Source organism: Rhinopithecus bieti, unplaced genomic scaffold (assembly GCF_001698545.2).
Source record: "Rhinopithecus bieti isolate Rb0 unplaced genomic scaffold, ASM169854v2 scaffold_6481, whole genome shotgun sequence".
NCBI classification, from domain to species: domain Eukaryota; kingdom Metazoa; phylum Chordata; class Mammalia; order Primates; family Cercopithecidae; genus Rhinopithecus; species Rhinopithecus bieti.
In genome coordinates, this window is record NW_016805314.1 from 3,501,782 (window position 1) to 3,523,598 (window position 21,817).

At 40.1% G+C, this 21,817-nt stretch overlaps 1 protein-coding gene across 2 annotated transcripts in view; it reads right to left on the bottom strand.

The window, feature by feature from the left end:
* LOC108529690 (uncharacterized) overlaps positions 1-21,817 on the bottom strand; it is a 178,030-nt gene that overhangs the window by 108,677 nt on the left and 47,536 nt on the right. Inside the window, exon 6 of one of the 2 annotated variants that reach the window (XM_017872157.1) lies at positions 18,710-19,571. The exons of the other annotated variant lie outside the window; for it this stretch is intronic. Within the exon in view, the coding sequence (XP_017727646.1) occupies positions 19,536-19,571 (36 nt within the window). The 3' untranslated portion in view covers positions 18,710-19,535. Of the gene's footprint in view, positions 1-18,709; positions 19,572-21,817 lie in introns of those variants that run through there. 2 annotated transcript variants of the gene reach the window in all.

The following is a 21,817-nucleotide window of genomic DNA, read 5'->3' on the forward strand; positions in this document are numbered from 1 at the left end:
TTTTTTTTTGAGACAGAGTCTCACTCTGTTGCCCAGGCTGGAGTGCAGTGGCACAATCTTGGCTCACTGCAACCTCCACCTCCTGGGTTTAAGTGATTCCCCTGCCTCAGCCTCGTGAGTAGCTGGGACTACAGGCATGCACCACCACACTCAGCTAATTTTTTTTTTTGCATTTTTAGCAGAGATGGGGTTTTGCCGTTTTTGGCCAGGCTGGTCTTAAACTCTTGACCTCAAGTGATCTGCCCGCCTCGGCTTCCCAAGTTTGCAGGCGTGAGCCACCACGCCTGGCCCAGATTGTAAAATTTATATTTATATGGAAATACAAAATCCAAAACAAGATGTCTCTTTAAATGACAAATTTGGAGTACTCATGGCTCTGGGTTTCAAAACTTATGGTAAAGCCACAATTACGAAGGCAGCATGGTACTGGCATGGGGAAAATAATATAGATCAGTGGGACAAAATTGAGAGTCCAAAAATAAATCCTTGTGCTTGCAGTCAACTGATTTTGACAAAGGTGCCAAGGGAATGCAGTAACGAAAGAATCGTCTGTTTAATAAATGGTGCTGGCACAACTGGATATGCACAAAAATGAACTCACACCCTTGCCTCATACCATACGCAAAACATAACTCAACAGATTGCCCCAAGACACATGCATGGGAATGCCTTTTTCCATAGGCTCCAATGGAGTAGAATTAAAACCAACAGATGGAGGCCATGTGCGGTGGCTGACGCCTGTAATCCCAGCACTTTGGGAGGCTGAGACAGGGAGATCATGAGGTCAGGAGATCGAGACCATCCTGGCTAACACCGTGAAACCCCGTCTCTACTAAAAAATACAAAAAACTAGCCGGGCGAGGTGGCGGGCGCCTGTAGTCCCAGCTAGTCGGGAGGCTGAGGCAGGAGAATGGCGTGAACCCGGGAGGCGGAGCTTGCAGTGAGCTGAGATCCGGCCACTGCACTCCAGCCCAGGAGACAGAGTGAGACTCCATCTCAAAAAAAAAAAAACCACACACACATGGAAACCACAGGAAAAAAAGATTAAGACACAAGGCAAGGAGGAGCTTCCTCATCAAATAAGGAGGTGTTAAAATCTTCATACATCAGAAAATTTGAGAATGCGAGGAATTACCCTTTGGCAGTGAGATAACCAAAAGTAACAAAGCGTCCCACTCAGAACTCATTAACTGCGTTGCTGAAATCTCCTATCTACTTGCTGCTTTTGACCCATGTGACCTATCAATTGTGAACAATGGTATGTAGAAATCTCCCACGATGAAAGTGGATTTATCAATTTCTTGCTGTAACTCTATCAATTTTTATGTCATAGATTTTGAAGAACTTTTATTAAAGGTATACACATCCTTTTAATAAACTGAACATTTTTTTTTAACCAGGTAATGATCCTCTTCATCCTTAGAAATGCCTTAAAGTCTTAAATCCTCTCGTTTTCAACCTTTGCATGTTACCTTACATATAGGCAACTTCTATTTAGGTTCAACAATTTGTTCCTGACTATCAGGCATCCTACACAAAAACAAGTATCAGAAGTGCAATCTGCATTATTTTGTTTTTACAATAATATACTACACATCAACCAAAAATAAATTACGTAGAGTAGTAAAATAGCTGATCTATTTCCTAAAATATAAATATACACAATAAAATGCCTATATGCCTATAACAAACTTGTTAGGTTAAAGAATATTTAAAACATTGCTTCTCAATGATCAAAACTCAACATGGCTATTAACAAAACGTTTCCTCATTCACAGTAATATCCCCCTCCGTTTGATCATTTTTCTTCTTCATTTTGCTTCCTGTTCCACAATTTCCTTCAACATTTTCTCAACTTTCCTGGGGACTTACCTTGCGACACTAAGCTAAATATCAAAGACACTGGAGAGACATGTCAGTTGAAGTGTACAATGGCAGAGAATGACTCAGCTAAGTCTAACTCTGAGATGCCTTTCAGCAACATCCAAAATGAATGTTCTTCTTGCTACCACTTGTCAAGATTTTCAAAATCCCTACACATGATTCCACCAATTGTATTAAGAAACTAACTTGTTATTTTTATTAAAATCATTTTACAAAGAATTGAGTTGAATTTGATGGGTATAAATATAAAATTTCCCCATAAAATATTGAATGAAAAATGTTATACGAGGAGGTATGTATGTTCTATAAAGTTTGGTTAATAGGAGAACTTTCCACTAGAAATATTCGAATTGGTGAAAAAAATCTGCAACTACACCTGTATGTGGATGTTTCCTAATCCAATCTATCAATATTTGTTTTATAAATGATGAGTTTAGTCTATTCATACTTATTGTTATATTTATATATTTGAACCTATTTCCACCACATAATTTACTTTTTTGGTTTATTCTACATTTTTCTGAATTTATCCATCTATTCTTACTTTTCTAAAAATATTATTTTCCTCTAACCAAATAGAACTTACATTCTTTGATATCCTCTCAACACCCATCATATTTCTATTACTCTACGTATTTAATTCTATATCACAACTGATGTCATTCTAAATATACATAGAAGAAATATTGAGACAACTGTACTATAAATGAGGAAGGAAGAGGGACATAAAAGGAGGTAAAGTTTCTATACTTAATTTGAATGATGAAATGGCAACGCTAGTAGATTGTGGTAAATTACATGTACAGAAAATGTGAATTTTTACTCTGAATTGATCATTCCACACTGTATACAGGTATCAAAATATTATGTGTACCCTCAAAAATATGTACATCAATAATATACTAATAATAAATACAAATAAATAATTTTTAAAAAATAAAATGTAAATCATAGAAAACCGCTAAAAGAATGTACATTGAAACACACTCAGAAACAGTACAGATAACTCAAAATAAAATTCCAAAAAATGCTTAAGTAACACAAAAAAAGCTGAGAAAAGAAAACAAATAAATGAAAAATGGGAAAACAAACAGAAAACAAAAAAATAAAATATTCTTAAGCCCTAACATGCCAATAATTGCATTAAATCTAAATGTTCTAAATACACCAATTGAAAAGAAATTGGCAGAGTGAATTTTTTTTAATGATCCAACTATTTGCAGTTTAAAGGAAACTCACTTAAATGGAGCAACATAGCAAGTTGAGAGAAAAAGGATGGAAAAAGTTATATAGTAAAAATGTTAATCAAAAGATATCAGGAGAGCTAGATTAATATTTGATAGTGTAGACTTAAGTGAAGAAAATTACGAGAGACAGAAAGAGACATTATATATTGATATAAGAATGAATTTACTGGCTGGGCACAGTGACTCATGCCTGTAATCTCAGCACTTTGGGAGGCCAAGGCGGGCGGATCACGAGGTCAGGGGATGGAGACCGTCTTGGCTAACACGGTGAAACCCCATCTCTACTAAAAATAAAAAAAATTAGCCTGGCGAGGTGGTGGGCACCTGTAGTCCCAGCTACTTGGGAGGCTGAGGCAGGAGAATGGTGTGAACCCAGGAGGCGGAGCTTGCAGTGAGCCGAGATCATGCCACTGCACTCCAGCCTGGGCAACAGAGCAAGACTCCGTCTCAAAAAAAAAAAAAAGAATGAAGTTACTAAAAAAAAACAAAAACAAAAAGGAATCTTAAATCTGTATGCACCAAACAACAGAGCTGCAAAATATGTAAAGGAAAACTGATAGAAGTAAAAAAATAAATAGACAAATTCACAATTATAGTTGGAGACTTCAACACTCCTTTCTCAACAACTGATAGAACAACTAGTGACAAGATAAGTAACAATATAGAAGAACTTGACAACACCAATACCAACAGAACCTAATAGAACACTCCACACAACAGTAGAATATGTATTCTTTTCAAATATCATACAAATTGTGTTCTCCAGTTACAGTGAAATAAAACTAAAAATCAGTAATAGAAAGAGAACAAGAATATCTTCAGGCATTTGGAAACTAAAAAACACACTTACAAATAATCCATAGGCCAAAGATAATGTCTCAAGGGAAATTTAAAAAACACATTTAACCAAATGAAAATGAAAATACAACGTATCAAAAAATGTGGGGCATAGTTAAAGCAGAGTGAAGAGTGAAATTTATAGCACTAAATGCATTTGTCAGAGAAGAGGAAAAGTCTCAAATCAATAATCTAAATTACCATCTCACATGGAAAATGGCAAAAATACCCAAAGCAACTGGAAGAAAGAAAATAATAAAGATAAGAGCAGGAACCAATGAAATTGAAAACAGAAAACCAATGAAGAAAATCGATGAAATGAAGAGCCGATTCTTTGAAAATCAATAAAATTGACAGAGAAGACACAAGTTACCATATTGGGAATGAAATAGGTTACATCAACGCTGGCCCTGCAGACATCAAAAAAATAATAAGAGAATATTATCAATAATGCTACATATATAAATTTCACAACTTAGATAAAATGGACCAATTCCTCCAAAAACACAAACCACCCCAATTCACCTAATATGACACAGATAATTTGAATATCCCCATAACTATTAGTGAAATTGAATTTATAATTTATAGGTTCCCGAAAAAGAAATCTCTAGGACCAGATGGTTTGGACGTTCTACCAAATGTTTAAACAAGAATTAACACCAATTCTACACTATCTCTTCCAGAAAATAGAAGATGAGAGAACACATCCCAATTCATTTTATGAAGCTAGTATTACTCTGATACCAAAATCTGGCAAAGATGGTACAAAAAATAAAACTGCAGACTGATATTCCTCATGAATATGGATACAAAAATATTCTTAACAAAATATTAGCAAATAGGATTTAGCGCTATATAAAAAGAACTATATACCATGTCCAAGTGGGGTTTATTCCAGGGATTCAATATTCAAAATTTCAAAATCCATGTTTTGTTCAATATCTCAAAATCAATAAATGCAATCCACCATATTAACAGGCTAAAGAGGGAAAATTATACAATCATAGCAACTGATGCAGAAAAGTGTTTGTCAAAATTCAAAACTCTGAAGCAACCAAGATGTGAATAAATGTGAAGCAGTAAGTAAATGGATGAATAAACTGTGTTACATCCAGACAACAGAATATTATTTAGCACTAAAAAGAAATGAACTATCAAGCCATGAAAAGGCATGGAGAAAACTAGAATGCATATTAGAAACCAATCTAAAAAGGCTACATGTTGTGTGATTCTGACTATATGACATTCTAGAAAAGGCAAAACTATGGAGACAATAAAAAGATCAGAGGTTTCCAGGGTTTGATGCAGGAAAGAGAGTGAATGAGTGAAACCAAGATGACTTTTAGGGCAATGAAAACATTCTGTATGATTCTATAATGATGAATATATGTCATCATGCATTTGTCTAAACTCATAGAATTTACAACACGAAGAGCAAACCCTAATGTAAATCATGGACTTTGGTTCATAGTGATATGTCAATATAGGTGCATCAGTTGTAACAATGTATCACTCTGATTGGGAATGTCGATAGTCGGGGAGGCTGTGCATATATGGGAGTAGAGGACATATGGGAAATATCAGTAACTTCCTCTCAATTTTGCCATAAAACTAAAACTGCTCAAAAAGAAAGTCTTCCAAAAAAGACGAATAAGATTTTCAAAATTCAACGACCATTGATAATAAAATTGCTCAGAAAAAAATAGAAAGAAAGGGACGTTCCCTCAACTCTTTGAAGAGTATCTACAAAATAGCTACAGATTGCATTGTATGTAATAGTGAAAGACTGAAGGTTTTTCCCCTCATATCAGAAACAAGGCAAGGATGCCTATTTTCCCCACTGTTATTTAAAAGTGTGCTAGAAGTTTTAGCTACTGCAGTAAGTCATGGAAAGGAAATAAAAGGCATAGAGATCATAAGAGAAAAAATATATTTTCCCTACTTGCAGATGATATGACTGTCTATGTAAGAAACCACAAAGAATCTAAAACAAAAGTTCCTGTAACTAACATTTGAGTTCATCAAGATCTTAGGATATAAGATAATATACAGAAATCACTGTAATTCTACACATTAACAATGAACAGAGACACAGAAGTTAAAAATGCATTATCATTACAATTACTTTTAAAAAAGATAAAGACTTAGTTATAAATGCAACAAAATATATGCAAATTTGCACGCTGAAAACTATACAGTACCAATGAAAGATACCAAAGAAGATCTTTAAAAAATAGAGAGTTATACCATGTTCATTGATTTTAAGGCTCAGCATACTCAACTATGTCAATTCTTCCCAAAATGATACACAGATTTAACACAATACCTATCAAAATTTTATCAAGATGTTTTGTGATGTAAACAAGACTATCCTAAAATTTAAATTGAAAAGCAAAATAACGAGAATTGCTAAAACCATTTTTAAAAGACTAATAAAGTGGTTGTTCTAATTTATGACTTATTATATAGCCACAGTACTCCACTATGTGGTATTGGTGCTAATCACTTTGATGTGACACATAGATCAATGGAACAGATCAAGAAAATGTCCCACACAAATATGTTCAACTGCTTTTTGGCAAAAGCACAAAAGCAATTCAATGGCAGAAAGCCTTCTCAACAGCACCCACAGACAATAAAAAGATGAACCTCAACCAAAGACTCACAATTTTACAAAAATTAACTGAAATAATCATGGACTTAAATATAAAATGTACAACTATAAAATCTTAAGAAAGAAAGAAGAAAATTTTTGGAATCTAGAACCAGGCAAATTGTTCTCGAATTTAACACCAAAACCATTGTATATAAAAGGAAAAATTGCTAAGTTGGACTTACTCAAAATTAAAAATTTGCTTTCTAAAAGATCCTGTTAACTGGTTAAAAGACAAACTATAGACTGGGAGAAAATGTCTGCAAACCACATAGTTGACAGGAGACTAGTATCTAGAATATATTTTAAAAACTCTTAAAATTCAATGGTGAAGAAACAATAAAATTAGATCATGGACACAAAAAAACGAAAAGCCATTTCATTCAGTAGACATGCTACATTCACTGAAGAGGATATAGCAAATAAGCACACAAAAGCTATTCAGCATTATTAACCATCCAGGAAATCCAAATTTAAACCATAATGATTTATTATCACACACCTATGAGAATGGCAAAAATAAAAAAACTGGGACAAAACCAAATGCTAGTGAGGAGTCAGAGAAACTAGAATATTCATATATTCATTGCTAGCGAGAATGTAAAATAGAACAGCCATTCTGGAAAAGTTTGGCAGTTCCTTGAAAAATAAGCATGCAACTATCATTTGAAACAGCATTTACTCTCCTGGGCATTTATCTCAGATAAATAAACTGCGTTCACAAAAAGACTTGCATATGAAATTTTTTTTGTAATAGTCCAAATCTGGAAACAGATGTCCTTCTGGGTGAACAGTTAAACAAACTGTGGTACAACCAATATGATGGAATACTACTCAGCAATACAAAAGAAAATGAAGAAAATGCTATCAATACACACAACAACTTGTATGGCTCTAAAGGGCACTATGCAGAGTGAAAAAACGTCAACCTCAAAACGTCAGATGCTGTATGGTTCCATTTCTACAACATTTTGAAATGATAAAAATTATAGAAATGGAAACAGTGAGTACAGGAGGAAAGTGGGTGTGGCTACAAAAGAGTAACATGAGGGATTGTTGTGGTGATAGAATTGTTCTGTGTCTTGGCTGTGTCAGCATCAGTATCCTGGATGTGATATTGTGCTATGGTTTGCAAAATGCCTGATAGGGTTTGGATCTGTATCCCTGCCCAAATCTCATGTCAAATTGCAATCCCCAATGTTGGAGGAGGGGTGTGGTGGGAGGTGATTGGATCATGGGGGCTGATTTCTCCCTTTCTGTTCTCACAACAGTAAGTGAGTGTTCTCACAAGATCTTGTTGTTTAAAAGTGTGTAGCACCTCCTGCTTCACTCTCTTCCTCCTACTCCAGCCACACAGGACGTCCCTACTTCCCCTTCACCTTCGCCACGATTGTAAGTTTCCTGCAGCCTCCTCAGCTGTGCTTCCCGTACAGTCTGTAGAGCCATGACTCAACTAAATCTCTTTTCTTTATATATTAACCAGTCTCAAGTAGTTCTTTACAGCAATGTGAGAACAGACTAACACAATGTCACTATTAGGAGTAATGTGAAAGAGAGTACATGGGACCTCTCTGTATTATTTCTTACAACTGAATGTAAGTTATCTCAAAATAAAAAGTGTAATTAAAACAAAACAATGTTCACGCAACAACAATAAAGGATGAAAATGATAAATGAAATATTTGGGGGTCCTCAGACCACCACTATGTCTTGAGATTTGCTAGATGGACTCACAGGACTCAGCATATAGTTGTACTCACAGCTAAAGTTCATTACAGTGGGTAGTAACGACACACAGCCATGTTACAAAGAAAAAGACAGAGGACGGTTGGGCACAGTGGCTCACGCCTATAATCCCAGCACTTTGGGAGGCTGAGGTGGGTGGATCATGAGGTCAGGAGTTCAAGACCAGCCTGGCCAAGATGGTGAAACCCTGTCTCTACTAAAAGAAATACAAAAATTAGCCAGGCATGGTGGCAGGCACCTGTAATCCCAGCTACTCAGGAGGCTGTGGCAGATAATTGCTTTAACCCAGGAGGCAGAGGCTGCAGTGAGCCAAGAGCGCACCACTGCACTCCAGCCTGGGTAACAGAGCAAGACTTTCTCTCAAAAAAAAAAAAAAGAAAAAGACAGAAAACACGTCTAGAGGAATCCATATGCAGGCTTCCTCATGCTTTGTCCCTCCCATAACAAAGAAAATGCAGCAATACGTGTGCAGTGTTTCTACCCAGGGAAGCCCAAGAGAGGCACAGCACTCAAAGCTTTTACTGGGTGCGAGTCATGTTGGCACTCTCTGCCTAACACATAGCAAAATCCAGACTCGCAGAAGGAAATCAGATGTTCAGCACAAACCACATTGTTTGCACACTGAGCTACCCTTATCAGTGAGGGAATGGTGGGGATACACTGAAATCCAAATTCCCAGATCCCAGCCAAGAGTCAACCTTGCCATAGGCCTTTCTAAGAATGGCAACCTAGGTCTACTATGATAACTCTTCACTGCACACTATGCAGACACTAACCAAAAGAAAACTAGAGGGCTATTGTAATCAAACAAAGTAGATTTACAAATAAGGAATATTATCAGGGATAAATAGGGCATGACATAATGATGAAGGGTTTCATTCTCAAAAATAAGAATCTTACCTGTGTATGCAATAAGTAACAGAACTTCAAAATATATGAGTGAAAGTTTATATGACTGAAACAGAAATAACCAGCCTCACAATTATAGTTGAACTCCTCAACAGCCTTCTCCAAGTAATTAACAGAACAAGTAGTCAGAAACCCACCAATGATATAAAAGTCCTGAACAACACTCTAGGCCACATTGGACCTAATTGACACAGAATGCACATTCTTCTTAAATTTACATGGGACATTCACCAAAATTCACTACATTCTTGGACATAAAATAACTTTAACAGAATTAAAAGAATAGAAATTGTAGTAAGTATAGGCTCAAGCTATAAAGGAATGAAACTAGAAATCAGTAACAGATATTTGGAAAATATCTAAATATACGGACATTAAGCAATACACTACTAAAAGAGAGAAAGTCTCGAGGAACGTTTTAGAAATATTTTAAGCTGAATGAAAATTAAAGCACAGAATATCGTGTTTTGCAGAATGCAGCTAAGGCAGTGCTTAGATGGAAACACATAACATTAAATGCTTACATTGGAAAAGAATGAAGATCGCACATTAGCAATCTAAGGTTCCACCTGAAGAAGAGCAAATTAGACCCAAAGCAAAAAGAAAGAAGGAAATTGTACAGTTAAGAGCAGAAATCAATAAGGTGGAAAGTGGAAAAAAAATAGAGAAAAATCAATACAATTCCAAACCGGATTTGAGGGGGAAAAAAGCAGTAAAAGTGATACACTTCTAGTCAGACTGCCCAATGAAGAAAAGAGAAAAGACAAAATCAGTGGTTTAGGGAAGTAAAAAGGAGATACCACGACTGCTGCTGTAGTTATTAAAATGATAATGAAGAAATATTAGTAACAACTTCATGTTAATACATTTGAAATCTTGGATGAAATCAATCAATTCTTTGAAAGACACGGACCACCAAAACTCACTCAAGAAGATACAGCTACCCTGAATAGCCACACACCTATGAAGGAAACTAAAATTGTGGTTAAAATCCTCCAAAACAGAAAACTCCAGGCTGATATGGTTTACTGGCAAATTCTATGAAATATTTAAGGAGGAAATTATACAAATTTCTACACAACCTCTACCAGAAAACAGAAAAGGAAAACATTTTCAAACCTAGTTGATGAAGCCAGCATTATCCTAATACGAAGACCAAGCAAAGATATTAGAAAAGTTTAATTTCAATGAAGTTCAACTTATTAATGTTTTATTTGATAGGTTGCGCTTTCAGTGTTGTTTCTGAAAATCTTTTGCCTCACCCAAGTTTACAAAGACCTTATCCTAGATTTCCTTTAGAAGTTTGGATGTTAACACAAAGTGTGCAAAGTGATATTTGTAAAGCACATAACTGATTTGTTTCCAGAATATAGTAAATACTTTCAACACACAAGAAAAAAAACTTCAAATTTAAAAAACAGGCAAAAGGTCTGAACAGATACTTCATCAAGTCAATGACAAATAAGCATATGACAAGTGCCCAAAGTCACCAGTCATTAAGCAAGTGCTAATGAAGACCACAGTGATATACCACTGCACATATATTAGAATGTCCAAAATTATGAAGACGTCTATATCATGTGTTGGCAAGGATGTGGAGCTATTGGGACTCCCATACGATCATTAGTTTGGTACCAAATTTTTCAGCGCTAGAGATAATTGGTGTTTGCTTTTGTTTGTTTGTTTACTTTTTACTTTTTATTTTGAAAGAATCTTTGCAACAGAAGAGTTGAAAAGATAAAGTTTCCTGTTCCCTTCCCCCATTTTCCCTCGTGTTTGCACCTTACATAAATACAGTAAATTGACAAAACTAATAAATTAACAATGGTATGACATTGTTAACTAAATTATAAACATTATTCACATATCACTAATTTTCCCCTCATGTCTATTTTGTATTTTGGCTCCAACTCTAGGTCCCACGTTGTACCTAGATGTCTTGTCTTCATGAGCTCCTTGCGCCTGCCACAGTGCTTCAGTCTTCCATTGTCTTGCATGATCTTGACACTTTTGAAGAACACTAGTCAGGTGTTTCATAGAAAGTTTTCAACTTGGTTTTGTCTGATGATGTCTAATGTTTAGATTGAGAGGTGCTGCACCCTACTCAGTGCCTCCTATCAGGGATAATCGATGTTGATGTAACACTTAGGTAAGATGGCATCTTCCAGGTTCTTCACTATAAAATTTTTATTTCCTCTTTTGCAATTAATAAGGTTTGAGGTTTTCCCTCATCTCTCCACTTTGGCACTATATGTCCCCTTTGGATCTGAGGTCTTTGTTTCCTTCTTTTCATTCCAGAAAATATGTATGTATTATTTCTCTCAAGAATTTCTGTTTTCTACTTTTATTTCTTATATCCTTTGATCTCCTCCACATTGCTGGTTTTTGTAGACTCCAACTGAAGGATTTTCACTCTTCTGCTTTTCTTTTCCATCTCTTTTAGCTTTTTGTTTGTTTTTTTTTCTATCATGTTCCTCAGAAATGTCTAAAAGCTGGTGTTTCAGATTATGAATTAATTCCTCAGCTATATCCATTTTGTTAAATAACCCATCTTTATTCAACTATTATACATTTCACATACAAATGTTTACTTTTTTCATTTTATGTTTTCTTGTTCTTGTTTTATGGTTTCTTCTTTTTCTTTTTCATTTAGTGTGTTTATTGGGCTTGTTTTAAACTCTTGGTCTAGACATTCTAATATTTCTGCTTCTGATGGAATCTGTAATGCACTATCCCACTTTTCTTTTGAAATAGCTGTACCACTCAAATGTCTCATTACATTTGCTAGTGAACCCCTTTTCCCTAGTACTGTCAGCTACTCTGTCAGACAATGAAAGCCAGGACCTGAGTCAATATTAGCCTAATTTGCTCAGATGAACAGACCCTAGTTGGGAGAACTTCAGGTACCAGAGAATGGCAGCCAATCACCCTCTACTCCACAAAGCAACTACCTAGTTCAAGACTTTACTTTTCATCTATCCAGAAAGTGCAGTAAAACAAGACACTTAGATAATTCAGGTGGGGTAGAGAAGTGGGGTAGAAAGGGGTTAGATGAGAAGAGGTATGTATGTGAGTTCCCACTTACTTTTGTCAGCTCCTAACCAGCACAGGACTTTTGTCCTGCAACAATTTTTCCCTGGGGAACACCTGAACCAGAACTTGAGTTGCCATAGGTATGAGGACAGGCTTTGCATTTCCTAAAGTAATGATGGAGGGAAAGCAAAACCAACCCCACAGGTTCTCATCTTCCATCACTGTGCCTGACTTGGTCTGCCCCAAGTCTACTTTCCCCACCCACGAGCTCAAAAATCCTCTATAACCCCAGGAATTTTCTCACAGCTTTCCATTTAAGTTTCTGTTTTTGCTCTAGAGCAAGTGCCTCAACCTCAAGACCATGGACATTTGGAGCCAGATAATTATCTGTTGTGTGGGGGCTGTGCTGTGCCTTGTAGGGTCCCTGCGGCAGCCCTGGCCTCTCCCCACTCGATGCAAGTAGCAGCACCACCAAAATGTCTCTATATATTGTCAGATGTCCCCTGGTGAGGGGTCATTTTTGGATGAGAACCACTGTGATCTTGGGGCCGTGGGCTTGCACTCATGCTGGTAATGGCGTTTTGGTAGGAGTCATCAAAGAGCAGTCTCTCCTATATAACTGCACATGATAGGTGCTCGGTAAGTATTGCTTCTCTTCCTTCTCTGACCCTCCCTGACAAAGGAAAAAGGTAAAAACAAAAATTGGGCCTTAAACCAGACCTACAATGGTGCTGGAGACAACTGAGGAGAAACTACAGGGGAGGTTACTGGGCATGCCTTTGAGGACATGTGGCCCTCCATTGATGGCAGGGGACTTCTCTGCCTGCTGATGGCATAGAGTCCACTAGTCACTGCCAGGCAAACTTCCCTGCCTCCTAAGACCTGTGCAGTCACCAGAGCCAAGAAATCCATGCTGGACAGCTTAAGGCATCAGCTGATGAGCTGCCTCATCTGGGCAATGCACGGGCTTTAGCTCCCCTGCATTTAATTGGTATTAAAGATTAAAAAGCAAATTACCAAAGCAATCACACCGAATCCACTTGTCTATATCTCGCTACGGCTCCCAAGCAGTTTGATATTTACTGTCAGCTGGCATTTAATTACTCAGCCAGATTTGGAGGCCATAATTGACAGAATGCTGAAAACTAATTCTTTAAAGGATGCTTTCCACATGCAAGAACACTTGGGCTCAGAGGTGACGCCGTCTCCCTGTTCCAAGGATCAGAGAGACAGACACCAGAACAGATTGGCTTCTTCTCCCTGCACTCCTCCCTACTGTTCTCTAGTGGATTTAGGTCCACGTGCCTGCTGGAGTCAGTGGGGAAAAGCAAATGAGACATTGAGACATGAAACATTTCCCCTTTCTAGCCACAAATCCACCCTAGTCCCAATTCTACAGAAAACTCCCATAGCCTAGAGAGGGTCCCGCCTCCAAGGCAGAACTATGAAGCCAACAGAGCCACCGTTGTGCCAAGTATGAAGGAAAAAACCCCAGTTAAAGGCACAGTGGGCGGAACATCCGGGCACCGCTGACTATGTAATCACATATTTCTGAAGCGTCACTGCACATTGTAAAAATCTCCACCTCACCCTTGCTGTCCATGTCTCTTGTCACTGAACGTTGTTCTGACTTCCTAATCCTGCGTCAATTATGTCATGCACTGTTGAATAATTTAGACACTAAAACTAGACTGGACTCAGCAGCATACATTACAGAAAAGGGGGCAATGCCGTTCCACAGAAATACGGAAAAGGTAGTAATCCATCAGTCATTTCTCACCCTAATCTGTCAATGTTGCCGTCCATAACAACTGGGCTCCATGCTACACTGAAAATACAGAGATCCTAATGCAAAGAGAGGAGCTGACAGCACCCTTGTCCTCAGCTGTTGTTTTTGGAGGTTTATTTTTAAATAAATAATTCCAAACTCTTACAAATGGCATGTTTTCAAAAAGGATTAAAAAAATTTTCCCAATATTCCTGTATTTCAACTAGCAAATCATCAAGATCAAGTATCCATACGAGGAAAAACCCCTTTGTTTTCTGCTTTCTTTTCTCAAGCATTTAGGCTTAAGGGAAAGGGGGCATTTTTAAGGAGGGGTAGAGGGAAAAGAGCTGGAGGAAAGCCTAACTTTGATGGAATGACTGTTGGAAACCTGGGCTCCCCAGCATGGGTTTGTGCTGGGCTCAGCCAGCCGTTCGCTGCATGTCTGGTCTCTCCTCCTCCTCAGGAGGAAATGGAAGTTCTATTTGAATCTGTGCAAGGCCCAGACTCTCCAAGCCTTGACGAAATCACAGTCAGGAATGTTACAAAGTAGACTTCCATACGAATGCACCGGGCTTTCCGTGGAGAGATCGACAGACGGGGGCTATTTTGGACGCCCCACTTAAAGCCGCGGGGGTGCCCTGCGCAGAGAGCGGGCGCGGCTGGGCTCAGGGCTGGGCGCAGCTGGGCGCGCCTGGGCAGGACCGCGGAGAGCAGATGCACGCGCTGCAGCGCAAGCTGGGGAGTATTAGCTGCCTGGATTTATTCCAGCAGCGCTGTGACTGCACAAAGCCAAGGTGTTGCCTGGCCCTGGCCTCCCGCATACACCTCTCCCCAGAGCGCTGTCGCCCCGGAAACTTCATGGACCACGGCCTCGCTGCCGTCAGTCCTGGGAGGATTCAGGGAGCGTATATCTAGCCGGCTGACTGCCTATTTGAAGAAATTAATAAAAGACCAAGTACCAACTATTCCTTCAAAATCTCTGTCACCACACATCTGCTCATAGGAGGTGATGGCATGAACCCCACTCCACTCCCAGCAGCCTGTGGTCTTCACCCTTAGATGTTTCCGCTTGGGGTAGGGAAGCTCTGCCTCGCCCCCTTCCTTGTTTCCGGGTCATCTTCATTCTCTTTTCCTTCTACCAAACCGGCAGGCTCAATGCTCAAGCCCCCAGGAATTTCAGATCTCAACAGAGAATATCCACTTTAAAAGAAAATACGTCTGTCTAAAATAATGTAGAAACTAGAAATTTTATTTTCAAAATTAAGCAAAATACCTACCATCTTCATCAGTACTTACATTTTGATGCATTTCCTTCCAACATTTTCTAAAATAAAATTTATTTTTTTGCACGACTAGGATTATATAATATATTTATTTTATACCCTGCACTTTTAAATTTTGCAAACATTTTCCCATTGAAAAGTGTTCAAAAGCTCCATTTAAAATGGAAACCTAACACTCCTGTAGCAGGGAGGCACCCTCACTTACTTAACAGTCCTTGAATTGTTGGGTATTTAAGTGTTTCCATTTTTTCACGATGAATAACTTGGAATGAACATCTTCGGATGTACGTCTCTGACCCTACCATTGATTACATTCTCAGGTTTCTAAAAGTGGAATTATTGAGTCAAAAGATAGGAACATGTTAAAGCTCTTAAAATAAATTACAAAATTTAATCCAGAGAGGTTGCTTCAATTTGTACTCCCACCAACCTGTATTAACTTCATTTTTTAAAATCTTTAATAATCTCATAGCCCCAAAATTGTATGTAGTCAAAGTTATTGATCCAGTCCTCTGTGATTCTTTTTAACATTCCAATGCTAAGAATAACCAGCCTCATTCGGAAGGCAGAAAAACAGCCATCTAAATATCTTCTAGTTTTTTACAAGATTTATTCTCTTACATTTAACTCAGTAATCTATGTGAAATTAGTGCATGTATAAAGAGAGGATCTCTCTGGGGGCACAAGCCCCCTCTCCCCATTCCTCCAAGCTTCCATGTAGAGGGCTGTCTTCCTTGTTTGTTTGTTTTTTACACGAGACAAGCAACTTACCTGATTGTGCATGAGAGAGAATGCTAGGCTCTTCCTCTTTCCTCTTTGTCTCTGCACTTCCACCGGGAGTCCCATCTCATCTGCCCCCTGCCCTTAGCTTTGAGAGGTGGCCCCACGGGAAGACCTGAAGTGTTTAGTGCTGCCAGGGACTCCATCTGGGCAAGTCTCTCTAGCCCAGGTGCAAAGTGTTAGCGAGTTGGTTTTCTAACACATCTAGACCCACATTCTCTACCCAGTCTCTGCAAGTAATCAGTGTAATATATTGACCTCTGTCTTTCTGACTTAATCTCTCAACTCATTTTAAACATGGGCAGTGTAGAGGAGGTTATTTATCAAATCCCCTAACATCTAAACAATTTACAATGATTATTTTAAAGTAACTAGGCAATATTTCTAACTAAATAATAGATCCCTTCCTCACCAATCCGTGAGTCTTCCTTTACTGCATATCATTGAATATGTATATACTTAAGTCTAGGCTATTCAGTCTTTTCTATATTCTATTGATAATACCAATTTATTCTGTTCCATACAGTACTTTACAGTGTCATACAGTATCTATAGTACTGTCATACAGTATCTGTAGTTTGTATAGACCACAGTAAATCACTTATGACACTGATTCATTAGCCAGTATCATAGAGATTTATACTGTGTTCTATTATTCGTGTTTTAACAGATGCAATGATGATGTTATTCATTTGAATTGTCTGAGAGTAGCCCTGATGACAGTGATTTCCAAACTTTGGTGCACGTCAGAATCATCTGGGAAGCTTGTAAAAACTAGGATGCTTAGGTTGCCCACTATACCACCAATGAAATCAGAATGTCTGGAGATTTTTTTAATGTCTAGATGATTCCAATGTGCAGCAAAATTTAGGAGTGACTGCCTTAAAAGAAGACATGTGTGTGCAGCCAGGAGACCAGGAACCAAGGGTTTTCTGCCAACTTCTCAACTGCCCTCACTTGCAGTCTTCACTTGCAGAAGATGAATACGTTAGTACCTGGTCATGGCCTCGCATACTGGAAAGAGTTTCCATTAACGAAAGAATGTCTTTTCAATAGTTTGTACTCCCCAAAAGAAACATGCAGAATTATCTTTAGTCATGAACTTTACTAGCAATAAAAAGCATACTCACATAGACCCAATCCCTGTTTTTCCTGGGGATTATATGGTACAGCAGACAATGGATGTGTCAACCAACCATAAACACAGACTGCATCACAAAAGCATGATGCTTAGACCCACAAATTAAGAAGAAACCACTAAATAATTAGAGTATGCATTCATTTTATCCATTCAAAGTATTTTGACAAGATTGGAAAAAAATTCTTTTTGGTTTATAACATTTGCAGAGCCTTGAACTTGGGCCAGACTACAGAAAAAATGCCTAGAATTTATATAGCATATTTCTCCTAAGGAGTCATCATTTCCACCCCCAGCCCCAAATGTGCATCTACAGTTTTAGCTTTCTGTGCCTATTAGTGCATCCATGTGGGCCAGAACCACCACAGCTTCCTCAGCCCCCAAAGCCTGGGTTACCTTCTAGCTGAATGGTGCCTGCTGGGGCAGAACTTTGACACGATACCCTAACCCCTGCTGAAGGCTGCAGGAGCTCCCTCTACTCTCCAGGACTTTGATATCCAATAAAGGGGTCCTGACCTGGCATTCTTTTCTGAATCCTGCCCTGACTGAACTCCACGCTGGGCTCCAGCTTGCAATCACCCACTGTAGTCCAGAAGATGGCCTTGCTCCACGCTGGGCTCCAGCTTGCAGTCACCTACTGTAGTCCAGAAGATGGCCTTACTCCACGCTGGGCTCCAGCTTGCAATCACCCACTGTAGTGCAGAAGATGGCCTTACTCCACGCTGGGCTCCAGCTTGCAATCACCCACTGTAGTGCAGATGACCTTCGCACTTCCACCTCTGCCCTTTTCATTTCCCGGAACACCAGGCTCCTACCCAATGCTCAACTCTCAACTTGAGCCTTGCTTCCCACAACGCTGCCACCTGGCTCCCTTTCTCCAGAGTCAGTCTTCTCTCTGTTCCCCAAAAGCCATTAAGCCATGGCAGAGGACATGTAAACTAGACCTGGGACTTTGCTCAGTGACCCTGTCCTCCTCTGGAGCTCATGCCATTCAATTGTAGCATTTCCTTTCACATCTTGTGTCCTCAAATAAGACATTGCTGTCGGGGGTTCTGGATCCCCATAGAGTTCCTTTCCAGCCACCCCCTGCCTAAGTGCAGGTGCACTCCAGAGTGTGGTCCACATCCTCCTTCTCACCTTATTCTCAGTCTGTCCCAAGTCAGCCGGTTTACACGCATAGTTCTGCAATCGCCTTGTGACAAAGCCATCGGTCCCCAGTGTTCTCCAGAGCTTCAGGCCTGTATCTTCACTGACTACCAGAAATCTTCCCCTGAACATTCTAACAGCCTCAGTTTCAAAGTCTCCAAAGCCAAGGGCTTTCACATCTCCAGGTCTTCTGGTGGCACCCTTGTCTCTTCTAATGACTCTACTTAGATCCTTCAACCATGGTCAGAGCAAGGTATTATAGTAGTAATCATAACAGCAGCAACCAGTGACAATCACATTTATTGAGCACTTACTCCAGGTATGACATCCTGCTGAGTTGGTACAGCCATCCTTCCAGGCATGTAGCGTCATCTCCATTTTGCAGCTGAAGTTTAGGGAGGATAAGTACATTCCTCCAAGTTACATGGCTAATATGTAGACTCTAGTCCAGACTCCAAGAGCCCTCTCTATGCCAGGTGCTGGGCTCCTGTTACTCTCCCATTACCTGTGAGGAGAGTGTGGGCCCTGCGAACCACTCCCTGACATGCATCCCCCTCAGATGACCTAAGCCAACCAACCAGGTTTCTCCATCCGCAGCGTTGAGTTCAGGGATGGACTGTGGCTATGGGTTGAATTGTGTCTTCCTCCAAAAAGACATGTTGAAGCCCTAACACCCAATACCATGGAATGTGACCTTCATTGGAGACAGGGTCTTTGCAGAGGTTAATCAAGTTAAAATGAGGTAATTAGGATATGCCGTAATCCCATATAACTGGTTGCCAAATAAAAAGGGGAAATTTGGACACAGAGCTTCACAGGGAGAGGGTCTTGTGAAGACGGGGGTCGGAGTGTGGGGCGAGGGCAAGGGGCAGGTAAGCCACACACCCCAAGGAACCACCGGAAGCCAGGAGAGATCCTTCCCTAGCGTTGCCTGAGGGAAGGGGGCCCAGCCAGCACCTTGATCCCACACTTCCAGTCTCTGGAGCTGTGGGGCAATGGATGTCTCTGGTTCTGAGTTGCAGAGTCTGCGCGCTTTGTTAGAGCAGCAATGGGAAACCGACACAGCCATCTCCTCCAGTCCAGGGGTGACACTCCAGAGGAGCACAGCTCAGGGATTCTGAGAACAGAGGCTGCTCCCCTTGTCCTGTTGGTCGTAAAAAAAAAAAAAGAAAAGGAGCACATTGCCACCAGCTGATGCTGCTGACCTCCTTGCAAACATGAGGGGAGGCCACACATGGAGGGGGAAGGTCCAAGAGGTGTCCAGGCAGCGGACAAGGTCTCCTGACCACCTGCCAAAGAGCCTGCCCTAGCTCAAAGCTTCTGCCTCCTCTGACTTCAGGGATCCTTGCTGCTCAGTTTTAGCTGTGCTTGCAGCAAGCATCACACCCCCATTTTTCAGAGGCTTAGAGAGGCAAAGTGTCTCACCCAAGAACCCACAATTCATAGGTGGCAGAGGTGGGACTGAACGAAGTCCACCTAACCTTGAATGCTGTGCTCCCACCCACTAAGGATGTCACGACAGCGACACCCAGTGTCCCAGGCTGCTTCTGGCAGGAGCGGATCATGTTTGTGTCTGCCTCTTTACCATACCTTTCCTATTTTAGTCCACTCCTAGCTCCTTCCAATAACCTTGATTTAATGTAAATATATAGTTCTCCTTTTTAATCCTTGGCACTTTCCTTCAAACATAGACCACTGGCCTTCTGGGTCTACTCACCTCTGGCCACTCAGGGGCCCCAGGGGCCCTAGGCAAGCCCTGACCCATTCCCCACCCACAGGGTCTCACAGTGGGCTGTGCCGCTCCGTCCACCTCGGCCAGGCTGGCTCCCTACCACATGTACCCCTGGAAAGGAAAGAGAAACTTCCTCTGCACCCGTGCTGCCCTGGGCTCTATGCATCATTACTCTTGCGTTTGTTCCCACAGCAGACCTGTCACCGCCTGGAACATAAGCACTTTGTGGGCTTCCAATCTTCTCATTCTGACTCGGATGGCAGACCACTGGGAAATTAAGGCAATAGCTCATGGCTTTGCCATATTACACTTTTCCCACTCATTCAACAAATATTTGAACACCTGCTACTGTGAGTAATGCACTGCATTACTGAGAGCTATGAGATTAATTAGTTAATGAGAGTCCCTGTCCACACTGAGCTGACTGCACAGAGAATAGAGACCAAAAAATATAATAATAATAATAATAATAGAGAGAGAGAGAGAGAGAGAGAGAGCAGTGAACACAGGCTTATTTAAGGGAAGAGAAACGGTTCCATGTGTTTGGTGTATGGAGCTGTAAAAGATAAAACTGGAGACATGAGTAAAATCAGGCCCTGGGTGCCTTATAAGTATGTTACCTGCTGAAGACTGATTACCTAGTATGTAATAAGTATTAAACCCCTTCACGTTTTAAGGGTTACTCATTCACACTAACATACCCATATATAGAGTTTTGTTTCACCATCAGAAGGGGAATTAGTGAAACCAGGTAACGAGCAGGTGCTGGCTAGAAAGTTGGGGTTCTGCCTCCTTCCCCACCCCAGTCCTTTTTCTGAGAGTCTGCCTGCAGTGCTGTTCCAGGGGGAAAGATAAAAATCTTACTCTGCAAAAGCTGTTTCCTATCAGTTTTGCTGGGCTCAGCCCTAGCCCTGCTGAGCTGAGGGGCACTGGGCTATAAGAGCTGCGCTGGAAGTGAAGTCTTTGATGTTTTCAAAGGTCAGAGCACATCTCTCCCCTTTTGGAGTGTCACTCGGCTCTAGGCAGACGATGTTTCAGCGGTGGGGAGAGCCAATTAGAGCCCATTATAACCTAACTAACCTCCCATGACACCAAAACTCCTTGTAGAATTTGCCAGCTTCTTGCAAAAGTAATGTACATCTAGGCCTAACTCCCGTGTGGAATGTGCCCCAACTCCAGTCACCACTGAAGGTTCAGTCGTTTTCCACTGTGACTGCATCTTACAATCACCCGGGCAGAGTATTCATAGCCAACGCTGAGATTCCATGCCCCGCTGGTCCAGTGTAGGGACTGAGATGTGGGTCCCAGCATCCGTTAAAGAACATCCCCAGGTTCAAAAAATAGTGATGTATCTGAATTCTCCCAAAAACACAGCTGGGCTTCTCTGAAACCCAACTGCTTTCTCTCCTTTCCCATTATACACACGTTTGTCTGGATTAGTTGGCATCTGCATTTATTAACATTGGGTCTTTATTTCATATTTTGTGATTGTTCATTCTAATTACATTAACTATTTCAGGTATGTCCCTCATATATCTGTACTTGCATCTGATTTTATTTTTTTTCTAACCGAATATATTTCAGGTATCTTGAACTACACAAGTGAAGGAGTAAAATTCATTGTAAACTTTTTTCCAAAATAGTTGTGAAAACTATTT